This window comes from Ictidomys tridecemlineatus, chromosome 2, assembly GCF_052094955.1.
Source record: "Ictidomys tridecemlineatus isolate mIctTri1 chromosome 2, mIctTri1.hap1, whole genome shotgun sequence".
Classification (NCBI taxonomy): domain Eukaryota; kingdom Metazoa; phylum Chordata; class Mammalia; order Rodentia; family Sciuridae; genus Ictidomys; species Ictidomys tridecemlineatus.
This window is the reverse complement of record NC_135478.1, coordinates 198,621,465-198,634,325: the sequence shown is the minus strand read 5'-3', so window position 1 is coordinate 198,634,325 and position 12,861 is coordinate 198,621,465. Positions and strand designations below refer to the sequence as shown.

Sequence of the window (12,861 nt, the reverse complement as noted above, 5' to 3'; positions counted from 1 at the left end):
GACGAAGAACTTGTTAAACCATCTGTTTTTTTTCCTCTGGAATGTTTGTTAGTATGGCTCCTGCCAGTCCTTGCTGAACAAATGAGAAGCTGGAAATGAAAAAGTTCCAAAGTTTCCAAACCACTAGTGATTGCAGTAATGGAAACCAAACAAAGGAGCAAAAGTAGGAAAGGAAGCTGGAGGCAGGTTCTAGACACAACTTTCAGAATATACATGTGTAGAGGCACATGCTGAGATACATACACGCGCACACACACAGGAGACACGCACATTTTTCTTTTTTATTATTTCCATCTTTTTTTTATTTGCTCTTTTCAGTTATACAAAATAGAATGCATTTTGACATACCATACGTACCTGGAGTATAACTTACCGTTCTTGTTGCTGTACCTGATGTGGAGTTACACTGGTCACATTTTCACACTTCTTTGCATGAAAAAAGTACTTCATTATCCTCCAACTAAAAACAACTAAAAGACTATTGTTATAGTCTTTGAAAAAATGCAAGAAAATATCCAGAAAATTGTGAAGGATACCTAGGAGACAATGCTCAGTTCTAACACTCCTGTCCCCTTTTCTGAATAACAACTCTAGAATATCTGTCACTCAATTTTAGGGGACATGACAATTTCAAAATGTATGTGGAGACTGTAAAGAACCTTCTTGAAGTCTCTTTAAAATCAGGTAAATGGATGGAGTTAGAGAAGATAATGCTAAATGAAGTTAGCTAATCCCAAAAAACAAATGCTGAATGTTTTCTTTGCTATAAGGAGGCTGATTCATAATGGGATAGGGAAAGGGAGCATGGGAGGAATAGATAGACTCTAGATAGGGCAGAGGGGTGAGAAGGGAAGGGAGGGAGCATGGGGTTAGAAATGATGGTGAAATGTGATGATCATTATTATCCAAAGTACATGTATAATGACACAAATTAGTGTGAATATACTTTGTATACAACCAGAAAAAAAGTAGATTTCTATTAAACAAAAAAAATGCAGATGTACAGAATACTATAGCTAAGCATGTTCTTTATATAATCTTAGAGGAAAAGAAATAGTTCAAATAAACTACTTAGAATTTAAGCACCTTTGTGCTGATTATTATAGATATTCAGCATTATGTGTGGGTATTTTATGTTTTGTCTTAAAATTCTCAGCAATGTATTGTTTTCTTTTTAAAGCATGGAGATTATAAACAGATATAAGAGCAAACCCTCTCTTTAGGAATTCTTACATATTTCATACATAATTTTTATATTTTTTTCCCATTTCACCGATTTATCATGTATTTGTTTAGGTTAAAACCAGTGATATGGGGGCTCTGAGGCCCTTTTGATTGGTGTTAGCTTGCCTACAGACTCCTGTCTGCACAATAATGGCCAGTTTCATGGCGTGGGCTCCATGAATTTCAGGGAGATCTGGGGGTAGTCCACAGTTGCTCCTCCCAAGTGAGTGGCCAAGAGACATCACCTTCCTTGATGCTAACATTAGAGATGGGATAGATAGTATGCTCCAGTTTTCTATATCCTATTGTTGCAACATTCTCTTCTTTAGCCTGGGATGCTAATGTGCTTGCTGTGTGTGGATCTCAGGAACAGCAACTCTGAAAAGCGACCATGTGGCCTAAGCAGCCATTCTGTGGCAGGCATTTCTGATTGATGGACTCTTTGGCTGAAATGGCCTGGTTTGTTGACACAGGAAGAATGAAATCCTCAGCAACTACAATGATATGATACCCCAGAATGATTTTTTTTAATTATTTCAGATATATAAAATAGGATTGATGTAAATCAAGAATACTCAGGGACATTGCTTATACTTAATTATTTTTCACTATCATCAAACTTAATTCTGCAGGATGTTTTTAAAAGTACTCCCTAATTCCAAATGTTACAAATAATTTTACATGAAATAAAGGCTCTCCTTTACATTTTAAACACTTATTTAAAGACTCTTCTCAGTCTTATGCCCATACACCCCCCAGCTAACCTCCTGAAATGTAGTTCATTTCAAAATCTGGTTTTTATGACCTGAGTGACAATTTTCTGGTTTCAGTCCATGGAGGACCCACAGTTCTGATCTGACAAATGTGCTTAGTACATCTGATATTAATATATGTGTATTCTCATGAACAATTGATTTTGAAAATGTTTGTAAATACAAGGGTATTGTGTGTTTTATTAAAGCCTGGGGCTGACAAGTGTAATCATTACAGTATTATCTTTAGTTTCTGCACCATTAGTTTCAAAATTCTCACCTGTCATCTCTGCCTGACTTAGGAAGCAGCAGCACATGCTGATGAAATCCAGCCTGCCTGAAACCAGAGATACGCAGCAGCGTGAATGTCAGGGGCAGCAAAGCGTGGTTTCTGGCACAGCCGGGGTCTTTTGTAACGCTGTGTGAAAAGCAAACAGACGATTTAGCCAAATGATTTTTCCGTGCTATCTTTGGCATGGCGAGGAGTTGACAGATGGAAATGTAACCACACTGTGTTTTGGTAGGAGAGCATGGAGCTGGTGTACAACAAGTCCAAGCCCGTCGCTGTTACTGGAATGGCTTTCCCGACGGGAGACGTCAATAACTTCGTGGTTGGCAGTGAGGAGGGTACAGTCTACACGGCTTGTCGTCATGGAAGGTGATGTTCTGTTTTCTTACTGATGACATGTTTCCCATTTCCGAAAGTCTGTAATCGCATTCTGGATCATAACCACCTTGCACTATGAGAAAGGTATTTATGAAGACATGTGAAGAACAAATTCAAGTCTTCATTATTTTAAAGCACATATCCACTCTGGTCCTTAGAATTTTGTAACTCTGGTGCTTCACCCTGCCTTGTGGAAAAATGCCCAAGCTTCTTAGCAGACGCTGTAAGACTCCTTGTCTCTTCCCAGCCTCATCTTCTGCACATACCTTCAAGTTTCCACCATGTGCCCATCAGGGATAGCAATGCCCAAATATTGCCTGTCCCTCCATGCCTCCTCCATCAGTGTGTTCCTTAAGTTCTTTTATTTGGTCTTTCATTTCTCTCTTCTTTGATTAATTTCTTTTTATATTAAAGAACTAGCACAGATCTCATTTCACACTGAAGCTTTTCTGAGTCTCCAGGGCAAAGGAGAGTCAGAAAGACTTTACATCCTACAGAATTTTCAGATCTTTTATTCATTGATTGTTTGCAGGAACACTTGCTAAGAAGTTCTCTCACACCAGGCAACATCATAAAGATTTAGGAAGGCATGTGACACGCATAGAGTTAATGCTCTAATTGAGGGTAAAAGACTTATAAGCAGGGGCTGGAGTTGTGGCTCAGTAGTAGAGTGCTTGCCTGGCACATGTGAGGCCCTGGGTTCGATCCTCAGCACCACGATGTATAAATAAATAAATAAGTAATCCATTGACAGCTAAAAATATTTTTTTAAAGAAACGTATAAGCAAATAAATCTGTACTTTAAGATAATAATTGACATGGAGAAAATTAAAGTTAATTCATATATTCTTTTATGTGTTTCTACAGTAGCATTAATCACATTCGAATTACAATTATTCATTTGTCTACCATTTTTCTCTTACTAAACTATATCCATTTCATTTTTGATTCCCTGCCAAGTCCCTAAACTGTAACAACTAAGAGTTAAAAATCTAAATAGGGAATACAGAAATGACAATAACCAAATGCCATAATGAAGTACCTTAAGACCCTCCCAGTCTCAGGGCAGGAATAAGAAGAGATGCACAAACCACTGTGCAGTTTCCAGGTGATAAGAGCCTTGATTGAGAGATTGGAAGATGCCCCTGGAAGACAGAGTTGTCATAATAAAGTGGACTCCAATAAGTTGGCCTAGATTGTAAAATTTAGTGCAAAACATAAAGGTGGCCTCCCTGTGCCTCATGCTGGTGCTTAACTTTTCTGCTTACTTTCATAGTTCTGGTTCAATTGGTTTTTTCATCTCCTGCAGTCATCTAAGTCTATATGAGGAACCACAAATTGTTCCAAGTTCATATTTCCATACTTTTGTGATTTGTAGAAAACAAGCATCCATGGCTCAGCTTCATAATTTTTCCATTCAAATAATACACTGTTATGTTTTTGCTCTTCTGCTTGTTTTTAAGCAAGCAGTATTTGGCCTGCTCATGTGATTTGAAGACAGCTGGGGAAGAGATGCCTCACAGTTCCATGCCCAACTTTCCTACTATATAAAATCTGGTTGAAGCTATGCATTAAAGCTTTTGTCACAGCACAGGAAGATGTGATAAAGTTACTCATTCACACAAACATTTGCTGCTCACCTACTTTGAGCAGTGTGCATGGCTAGATGCTGTGAGTCACCCAGGTGTCATTTAAACCTGGTTCCTGTCTTCAAGAAACTGATGACAGTAGAAAAGATAAGTGTCCTATCTGCAGCACAAGGAGAATGCCATTAGTGCCACATAAGGCACAGAGAGTACATAGGGCCAAACACTAAGTCGCAGATTTATCTACAGATGTATTAGAGTCCTTAGGACACATGTTCAATTGGCTTGAACCAGAGTGTGCCTAAGTCCTTAATTATCTATGGAAGCTTACAACATATACATTGATATTTTTCAGATTTTTTTTAGTTCCTCTAATGTGAATAAACATTCACACGATGAGTATTTTTATTCTGTGGCCCTGAATATGCACTCTTGTTCAGAAAGAAGGGTCCCTATGGGGTACACCACAAACTTCTTTACAACAAGCTTGATTTTGCTTTTTGCATTGGTTCATCCATGCAAAATATAAAATACGGATCTCAGTAAAGTCATAAAGTAGCAGGCGTTGGCTTTGTAATAATTTTAAATGGGTCATATAGGGCTATAGGGGAGAGTGGGGGATTTCTATTTTTCACCTAACATACAGAAGGTGCAAATCCACTTCCATAAATTAAACAAGGTCCTCATTTTGCACCCTATAAACCCTTTCAGGATGCTGTTAAGAGAAAGTGGAGTCTCACCAGGGGCCACTTCAAAGATCGGTTCCTTGTGTTCATTAGAACAAATTTAAATGGTCACGTGAGGAACTGCTGTTAGCAGTTTCACTGGGCATAATTTTTGAGTGCCTGTTACATGGAACACATGCTGCCACACTTTGCTTGTGATTTCAAATTTTGCTCAGCCCATTGACATTTATTTGTGCTTCAGGGGCCCAAATATTTTAACAACGGAAGCCATTTTTTTCTCTTAGTGACATAATATTGAGATTTCACAATCTGTACATAGTTGTCTTATTTATAATTTCATGCTCATGAATTTTTTTAAAAAAAATAGTATTTGGGGTATTTTTCCTCAGATTTTCCTAATTGTGTAGAATTGCATGCAGAAATCATGTAGAATTGCATGCAGACTATTATGTGATAATAGAGGGGTAGAGGTAATCCAAACTTGGTTAAACAAAATATGTCTGAGGGTAATTTTTAAAATGTGTATCACTATTTCTCAAATGTGCTTTTTTTTAAGGGAGGGGCATGCATTTGTCTCTTTTCCTCTGCCGTTTCATTCAACAAGTGTTTATTGAGCACTTACTGTGTACTAGACATTTTGCAATATGAAAAACAAGATGCCTTCCTTTATGGAATTTACAAAATGGATTTGTAAATCACTCTTCTGTTTTCAATGAAGCAAAAACATCTTTTTCTCTAAATTATATTTATATTATGTGTCATATTTTGCAAAATAGAGGATTCCACAAATGGTTACATTTTTAGATATGTCAACTTCAAGAAATTTCCTTGAAAGAATGAATGATTATTCCTCCAAGAATGGATGGAGCCTTATAGCCAATAGACTCTCCAAAAAAGAGTTGAAATAGAACATGTGCAAGTGCCCTCTCAAGAATAAAGAAGTCTGATTATAAAAATGAAAGCTTCTGAGAGTTAGACATATTTGTTTCCATCAAAAGAGCTGCAGCAACAATGACAGGCTTTGAAAAATTCCTGAAAATGGTAAAATTAATGATAAAATTGATTATTGAATTCTGATGTCTCAAAGGATATTTCCCCCAACCTGTTTTTTAATCACCAAAAAAAGCACAGCATACTTACAATTTCTTTTTTTCAAGATAACTGAAAATGGTGTTATTGGTGGTAGTATATGGGGTTATTCTAAATTCTGAAAAAAAAAAACACACAGAGATCATTTTTTTAAAAATCCATCACTGCTTTGCACACATTACTGAGATTCTGCTCATGTGTGCTCTTCATACAGCAAAGCAGGCATCGGTGAGGTCTTCGAAGGACACCAAGGGCCAGTGACAGGAATTAACTGCCACATGGCCGTGGGCCCAATAGACTTTTCTCACCTGTTTGTCACGTCATCATTTGACTGGACTGTCAAACTGTGGACCACAAAGGTAAGAACACCTTGGTTGAAATTCTCAGGTAATATATGGGGAAAGAGGATGATATTTTGTTCCCTGGGGAAGTTATAGGAAACAGCTGTCTACCAAGCCTCATCTGGGTGACATGGCATTGGGAATTCATAGAACTTGCTGGTTATCTCTGTCTGTCCCAGAGCTAGTTAAAGTTTACCTTCTCAGTCCACTTTACTTATTTTTAAATATATGTAATACTTGAAAACAGTCTAATTGTTAAAAAATTTTTTCAAATGATTCAAATAAGGATAAATCTGAAGTCCTCCTTCACCAAGACTAATCCCCCACATAATCAGTTTGGTATTAATCTTCTGGAGCTTTGTAGCAATTACTTACTCACATGTATACCATGGAAATATATGCTTTGGATCTTGTTGTATCATTTGGCTGCTTGGTTTGTTTTTAGACTTTGGAGGTTTTTAAGCTAGAAAATGGCCCTCTATTACTTGTGTTTTAAAGGTAATGCTGACCATATTTGAGAGCAAAAAAGAAAAGTAAAGACCACCTGGAAGAAAAGTAGAGTAGTCTAAGGAAGACCAGTAGTTTGAAATGGAAAGTAGTAGATGGATTTGAGAATCAGATAAGAGATAAAAGCCACAGAAATTGGTGACTGTTTTGATGAGGAGGAAGGTAAGAGAGGAAGTCATCAGCAGAGAACCCAGTTCCATATGCAGGGCAACTGGCAATTTGTGGTAGCTTTCACTGTACTAGAGAACAGTAGAGGAGGGTGCATGATGAGGAAGATCTTTGCACATGCTGAGTTTGAACTGCCTGGGAGGAACATTTTCAAGACTTCCAGTAGGCAGTTTGCCATGTGCAACAGAAGAGAGTGAGCTCTGGCTCCAGGTATGTATTTAACAGAAGTCAGAATAGCTAATCACATTTAAAGGAGAGGATTTTAAAAGAAACATTAAGTCTCAATCTTGAGGAAGAGAAATATTTAGAAAATAAACAAGAGAAATGGTACCAGAAAGGGGGATTGAAAAGTAACTCCAAGAATAGGAGAAAAATTAGAATTTTGTGTATAGTTTCATGGATGTTAATGAAGGACAGAATTGACTCTTAACTGGATGAAAAGATGTATGACCTCATTTACGAGAGAAATTAAAAAAAGAAAACCAAGTTGAGAGATCTATTTCTAACTATCAGTTTGACAGAAATCTTAATTTAACAACATATTCCGTGATGAGCCAGAAAGAAACCAGCCATTTGCATACATTGCCATTGGAGATGTAAAATAGCACTACAGTGTGGAAGGGATTCAGCACTATCTAAAAATACTGCATGCTCTAACAGACAATTCCAATTTCTGGGAATCTATGCCAAAGATAAACTAGCCAAAATAAGAAAAGGACGTATATAGAAAGATGTTCATTCAAAGATTAATTGAATAGCAAAAGACCAGAAACAACCCAGAGTCTTCATCAGTAGGGCATATGTGAATCAGAGTAGAAAAAAAATGAAGAAGACTTCTCCATAACATAATGAATGATCTATAGAATATATTTTTTAAGTTTAGAAAAGATAGATGGATAGAAGTACATATAGTATTTTGTCATTGTGTAGAATTACGTTTATATATTTTTAAAAATTGGAAGGATGAACCACATAATAGGGAGACAATAGGATGAAAGATAAAGACAATAAGCAGAATTCTTGGAATATGTCTTGTTTGTACATTTGACTTTTGAGCCATATGAATATTTTATGTGGTTATAAAACAAAATAAAATAAAATTTGGTTCCATAAAAATTTGAAGTAACATGAAACAAATCCTCATAGTTGGTTCAAATTGATGGCAAAACCTTACAATAAGGAATGGCTTAAACTTTAAAATCCTGTACTGTTGGGTATGGTGGAGCACACCTGTAATTCCAGCAACTCCAGAGGCTGAGGCTGGAGGGTCACATGTTCCAGCCTAGGTAACTAAGAGAACCCCTGTTTCAAAATACAATTTTAGAAAGAAAGGTGGGATTGGGATATAGCTCTGTTGTAGAGCATCCCTGGGTTCTTTTTCCAGTATAAAAGAAAAAGAAAAAATGGAAACATCTTAATAATTAAGAAAGTAGATAATATCACCTTTAAGTAGGCCTGCCCACATAATTAGATCTGAGTCTTATCAACTTTCCAGATCTCTGAATTTCAAGGTGACGGGAAATACAGATGTAACACCTCAGATATGTAATCAGACAAATCTGGACAATGGGTAAATTTGTTGGACAACTGATTCTACTTCTGTAAAAAACTAAAACATAACAAAAACAAACAAACAAAAAACCTCGAAGTAGAAGCTACAAAATAGAACAAAACAAAACTTGAGACATTTCATCCAATCTCAACATATGGATTTTATGTAGATCTTGATTCAAACAATAAACCAGTTTTAAAAATTTAGAAACTACCAAGGAAATGTGAATGCTGACTGTACCTTTGATGATACTTATGAGTCGTTATTTTAGGTATGATATTCTAATCACTTTGAGTGGTTTTTACTTCTTAGGAATGCATATTGAAATGTTTACAGAAAATACACTGATACCAATGATTTGCTCAAAATAAGCAGTTTGTGGATATAGATGAATATAATTGACCCTGTATTGATAATTACTGAAGATAGATGTTGGATATTAGTTTACTTCTAAATAGGTTTGAAATCTTCTACAATGTAAAAGACAGGAGAGAAATAATGACAAATACCTCAGAGAAGTAACATCAGGACCAAAATACATCCATTATTAGTTAGAACTCAGAAACCACTGATGTTCATAGCAAATGCAGTTTCTTTGTAGTGTATAAAATATTTGACACAAATTATGATGGGTTATAGAATGAGTGGAAAGTGAGGATAAATCAAGACTTTTCTATTTTATTTAAGACTATAGGGACTCAGGATATCACTGCTATGGAAAAGCTAGTGAAGATGGAGAGTAGAAAATCTCTAAGTGTAAGGTAGAGAAAGAGTCATTATAGTGTGAGCTAGATCCCTAGCATGAGCAGGGGAAATGAATTTTAAATATAAGCTGGAAAGGATGCAGTCAGATATGTCTAAGTCTGAAAAGTCTCTGATGATGGCTATTTTCTCAAGGAGTTGGGAGGTTAACTGTTCTGCTGAGCATGAAGTGGAGGTACTGAAAGGAGCAATTTCAGCTCATAAGAGGAGGATAGGAAGAGCTGAGTAGGGAAACAAAACCGGACTCTGGGCAGAACATTTTCATGGCACCAGTTCTCGGGACTGATTTCCTCAGCAATACAAACATGGAAGAGGAATGCTAAGCTGGAGGTGAGATTGAAGCCTTAGCAGAGTGTGATGGAAGGACCTAGAACGTGGAATCTGGAGATATGGATAAGAAAAGTGTAAGCTGAAGCAGAAAGGAAATGAAAACAGACAGGATGGCGTCAAGGGAGCAAGGGAGTGGAAGCCCCCAGAAGATCAAAGAACAGGTATGAAGGAAGGACTTGGGTAAGAGAATTTGTAAAATAAGAGATGATTGTTAGGAAGTGAGGTGTTTGGATTAATGATCCACAACTGAAATAGTTCCATATGATAACACAAAGAAGAAGAAAGAAGGAGAAGGTAAGACAATGACAGCATCTTCAAGGATGTGGGATTGTGTAGTTGAAATTCAGTGAAGATGAAACTCACTAGAGAATGCAGGTCATAGAAAAGGTCAAGGTGTCTATGTGCCTTTGGAGTAGACAAGAATAATGGCTAGACTCAGATGGAAAAGGAGACAGTGACCACATGCTGAACTCCACAATGAATTAGGAAGAGAGATGAAGAGGTGAAGGATGATAGAGCCAGATCGATGAGCTTAAAAGAAGACTTTTTCCTGGAGAGCTGAGGAGCAGTGAAATAGCCTCAGAGAGCAAGTAAGAAGCTGATGCACTCACTATTTTGAAAGACAATACAGATAATGCCCAACTTCTACTTGAGGGCCCTTATCTGAGACAGACAGAAAGGTGGTGAGCTTATGGTAAGGCTAGAATTCCTGAGGAGATAGTAGAACAGGCCACCAAGGAGAAAGCTAAGAACACAGGAAAAGGCATTTACCATGACAGAGAGACCCAGGGATGGGGGAGGGCATGGTGGAAACATCTGGAAAGGAAGAAATCATGAGTGATTTGGGTAAAATAAATGCTGATAGATATTTCTGGAAAACCATTTGAGACCCCACCAAAAAAAAAAAAATGATGGGGATGGGTTGCTAAAAAGGGCCCTGAAGTGCAGAATAAGATGGGAGTCTTTACAGATTCTAGCAAAAAGTGGACAACATGAAGGGAGCAAGCATTAAAACACATTGCACATCCACCCCCACCCTGTGCCTTACCACACTGCATTTCATCACTAAACCGCTGTCAGGGAGGACCTCCCTTTGATGCAGAAACCTTGCTGGAGTGGTTTTCCTTGCAAGAGAGGAACAGGCTGTGTTCCAGGCAGCTGAGTCAACAAACTCACAAGTACCATTTTCATCCGATCGGGCTTAGAGGAAAATATCCAGTAAGGAAATGAGGCTGGAATGATATAGGTCTCCACTTGCTTGTGTAGATTGATTTTTATTTTATAGGTGATGGCAAGTCATTTTAGAAGTGTATTAATCAAAATTTAATTTTAAGAGCTTGCTTTGAAATACTATGGGAGATGAATTTGCATGTGTGGCCTACACCAACATTTTAGTGAACTCATACTATGTTGTAGGCATTGTGATAAATGTTTTAAATCCCTACAATAAACCTATGAGTGGATATTAGTATCCCAATTTATATAAGAGGAAATAGGAATAAGAGGGCTTAAATAACTTGACTGCTCTCCTTAGTGAATAAGTGGGGAAATTGGGATTTAAACTTAGTTTTGTATGATCTCAAAGCCTGTGTACTTGGGTTAGAGCTATAGCTCAAAAATACAGTGCTTACCTAACTTGTCAAAGGTCTTGGGTTGGATTTAATTGGTGCATATGGTGAATTCATTCTATACACATATATGGAATATCACACTGAACCTCATTAATAGGTATAATTAATCCATGTTAATAAAAAATTTTTAAGCCTGAATTCTTTTCCACACCAGCATGCTAAGCACAGAGATAAGAAGCCCAGTTAGAAGCCTAGTTTGGTTATCAAGATGAAAGACAATAAGCTTATGGAGAAGAATAAGGCCAAATCTGAGAGATAAAATCAACCAGACACAGTGAAATGACTTGATTTGAGAGTTAGTCAATGATGATTCTACTATTTCCAACTTTGGCATCTGAGTGATGGTTCACATGATCATTTCAGGACAGACAAGAGGAGGAGCAGTCTTGTGTTAAAGATACAAAATTAGCAATCTGAACATGTTTAAACTGAGGTACCCAGAAATTCCTAGAAGGTAATTAAAGAGACACGTATCAGTCCATTCAGGCTGCTATAACAAAATACCTTATACTGGATTTACAAACAATGCAACTTATTGCTCATAGTTCTGGAGGCTAGGAAATCTACAATCAAGGCATCAGCAGATTCAGTATCAGATCAGGACCCTGCTCCAAAGATGGTATATTCCTGCTACATCTCCTTGGGTAGAAGGGCCAAGCAGCCTCTCAAGCTTCTTTCATGAGGGCACTAATTCCATTCATGAAGGCTCCAACCCAAGGACCTAATCACCTCTTAAAACTCTCACCTTTATGGCGAGAATCTTCTATACTATCTATTCAATTTGTATGTTAACCTAAAACTGTCCAAATGTACTATCTGTTCAATTCATATGTTAACCTAAAACTGTCCAAATAAATTGTATTTTTTTTAAAAAAAAAGCTCAAGGATATTAAATTTATTAAAGTGCAATTAAATAGCAAAAAAAAAAAAAAAAAAACTCTCACCTTTAAATACCATCCTGTGGGGATTGAGTTTCAATGTATTGGTTTTGGGAGGACACAAACATTCAGACCACAGCAATACTGAAATTTGGGGGCAAGAGTTGAGTTTAAAAGGATAGATATGACAGTGCTCAGTATATAGTTAGTAATTTATTCCCAAGGGGAAATTTACTAATAGAATGTGAAGAGCACATTGAGTCCAATGTTGGAGCCACTGATGCAGCATGTGTTGAAGCATAAGAATGTAAATCAAGGGTGTTAAACACCAGAGAAGTCAAGGAACAGACAGTTGGAAAAGGCCAGAGGAGGGTCACAGAGGCCTCAGTGAGAGCCATTTCAGTACAGCAGTGGGGATGGATTATATGTGGTTAGAGAGTAACAGTGGACACAGCAAATATAGACTACTCTAGAAGAGAAAGAGAGAGAACAGAGACAAGCAGGAAAAGCTGGAACATGAAAGGATTTGGTTATTATACTATTTGAAAGACGTGAGTATATTTGTGACCTGAAAATGAGTCAATAAAAAGTATGGCCAATAGTGTGAGTCTTAAAAACTGGGAAAAGTTGATTACAGATACCTGTGTGGAAGAGCCAAATGGAGACTGGGGCAGGGGGAGAATGAGGC

At 37.2% G+C, this 12,861-nt stretch overlaps 1 protein-coding gene across 5 annotated transcripts in view; it reads left to right on the top strand.

The window, feature by feature from the left end:
* The window catches only part of Dync1i1 (dynein cytoplasmic 1 intermediate chain 1), a 293,572-nt gene that overhangs the window by 231,435 nt on the left and 49,276 nt on the right, over nt 1-12,861 (top strand). For all 5 annotated transcript variants that reach the window (XM_078040389.1, XM_005331795.4, XM_005331801.4 and 2 more), the window contains 2 exons: nt 2,501-2,634; nt 6,219-6,363. In XM_078040389.1, the coding sequence (XP_077896515.1) occupies nt 2,501-2,634; nt 6,219-6,363 (279 nt within the window). The remainder of the gene's footprint in view (nt 1-2,500; nt 2,635-6,218; nt 6,364-12,861) is intronic.